The sequence below is a fragment of the Lissotriton helveticus genome, chromosome 7, assembly GCF_964261635.1.
Source record: "Lissotriton helveticus chromosome 7, aLisHel1.1, whole genome shotgun sequence".
NCBI lineage: Eukaryota > Metazoa > Chordata > Amphibia > Caudata > Salamandridae > Lissotriton > Lissotriton helveticus.
The window spans coordinates 1,920,879,507-1,920,881,657 of NC_136068.1; the positions used below are offsets into that span (position 1 = coordinate 1,920,879,507).

The following is a 2,151-nucleotide window of genomic DNA, read 5'->3' on the forward strand; positions in this document are numbered from 1 at the left end:
CTGAACTCTTATTCCAGAACCAGACAGTACCTGGAAAAAGCCGTTATAATTTGAGGCCGAGAACTATGGACTAATAAAATATTTTTTCTTTCCCTTGCTATTCTCGAAAAGTGCAGCTCTCTCATCTGAGAAACTTTCTTATTTTTGTTTTTTTCGAACCGCCATCCGGGTTCAGCTGTAGGGTCGCGGTTGCCCAAGTCTTTGGGGTGCAGCCGAAGACGTTAGGTTGACGGTTCTGGTTGGTCTAAGGGAGTTGCCCTGGACCGACAGAAGAATTCCTTAGCATAGAACACCCTACCACCGTGAGCAGCAATTAGAGAGGATGGAGTTTTTCGAGATGGAGAGACCTGCCAAACAGATGAACTTTAAGGCTAAAATTTGCGGAATGATGACCAAGAAACGTTTTTTGATATTGTGCATTTTTATGTTGTTCAGTGTAATGATGTTTTTAATAGGATATGTTTTATATTCTTTTCGAGTGACATTTGCACCCACTACACAGCCCATACCTCCTCCTACTGTTTCCTCGCATTCTTTCCACCCTTTTTCTGAACATGAGTCTGTTAGGAGATTAGAGTATATTAATAACTTCTTCGTTCAGCTTTTGCACCAACACCAATTAGTAATGAACACAACTAACTGTTGGGTGTGTGGTCTTATGCCTCATACAACGGACAAAGGTATCCCCTATCTGGTCCTGCCTTTTAGCCATAATGGTTCTATGTGGGCATACAGGACAATGTTCATTTACGCACATGAAGTCTACCCCCTACGTTCTGTGAAAGATAATCCTAAAAATAGTGCTCTAGTTAAGGGTATAGTAGATATGATTAGGGAAGATACTTCCTATGAGACTATCCCGAGAGATGAGACACTAGCATACATTGGATGGAACGTGACCGGATATGGAGTTACTCTGAATGAAAAACAGCAAGCTAAGAGATCCTCCCCGATTTGGATTGTACCCCATCAGGGTCACCTATGTCTGCAAGGTAATGGCAAGAATCCCAGAGCTCAGTTAGGGAAGAGTACCTGCACTGAAATGTATGTTTTTGCGTCACAGACTTCCCCTTCGTTCCTAGCAGCTAAGGGTACCTATTTCATCTGCCATGATAGAGCATATACATGGTTGCCCCCTGACTTTTCGGGCACATGTTTTGTTTCGTTCCTGTTGCCTCCCACCTACACAGCTGCGGCAGATTACCATAAGAAAAGGATAGTTAGAGGTGTCCTCAGTAAAGAAGACACTGCAGGACAAGAATTTGGAGATTTTGTGAAGGGTTTTCTGCCGTTCTGGGGACCCATGGTTAACAGCAGGAACATTAGACAATTGAGGAGGGTGGTTGAATCCACCGTAGTTGGAACTGCCGGTGCCCTTAGTAACTTGACTGCTGAGCTCCTGTCGGATCGCCTTATGACCCTTCAGAACAGGGTTGCGTTAGACGTCATACTTGCAGACCGAGGTGGGGTATGTAAAGTGATCCAATCGAGTTGCTGTGTTTTCATTCCAGATAACGCTCCAACCGTGTACCAGGCCCTTTCCAAACTGCACAAGATCTCCGACTCTATTCACGTGGATAAAGGAGATTGGTCATTGATGGGGTGGTTCTGGGAACTGATATCCGCCTGGGGATGGAAAATTCTGATGATCATTGGTATGATCCTAGCCATTCTTTTCCTGTTCTGTCTGTGCGTACAGTGTTCTCCTGTATTATGTGGCCTCTGTGCTACACCATGTGTAAGGAAACCTGTATCAAGGGATGAACTAAGTAATAGGATGATGCTACAGCAACATCTCAATGACTTTACGAATATAGACCTGGACTCAGACTAGCATGAGTATAGGTTAATTGCCTATGTAAGGGCAAAAGGAGAGTCTGTGGTACTGAAAATTCTGACCCGTGTCATAGACATCGTCGTATCTTGACGATTTTAGTATCAATAGACCGAGAATGACGAGTATACTATGCACAAGTATTTTCGTCGTATTCGAGTCACGAGACCACCCTGAAAACCGAGATTCCGTCCTGAACCCTCGGGTTCCATTTTGTGTACGGCAGCCATTTTGTGAGTTGCCCTCACATAGGCTAGTGACTAAAGCCAAAAACGAGTCTGAAGGACACGTACACCTTTGCTGACTTCTGTGTGACC

General features: G+C 44.4%; 1 protein-coding gene across 1 annotated transcript; it reads left to right on the forward strand.

Annotated features, from left to right (window-relative positions):
• Positions 1-322: 322 nt before the first annotated feature.
• LOC144769973 (endogenous retrovirus group 3 member 1 Env polyprotein-like) lies at positions 323-1,834 on the forward strand. The gene has a single exon (XM_078654168.1). The coding sequence runs from the start codon at positions 323-325 to the stop codon at positions 1,832-1,834; it is 1,512 nt and encodes a 503-aa protein (XP_078510294.1).
• The last annotated feature ends 317 nt before the right edge of the window (positions 1,835-2,151 follow it).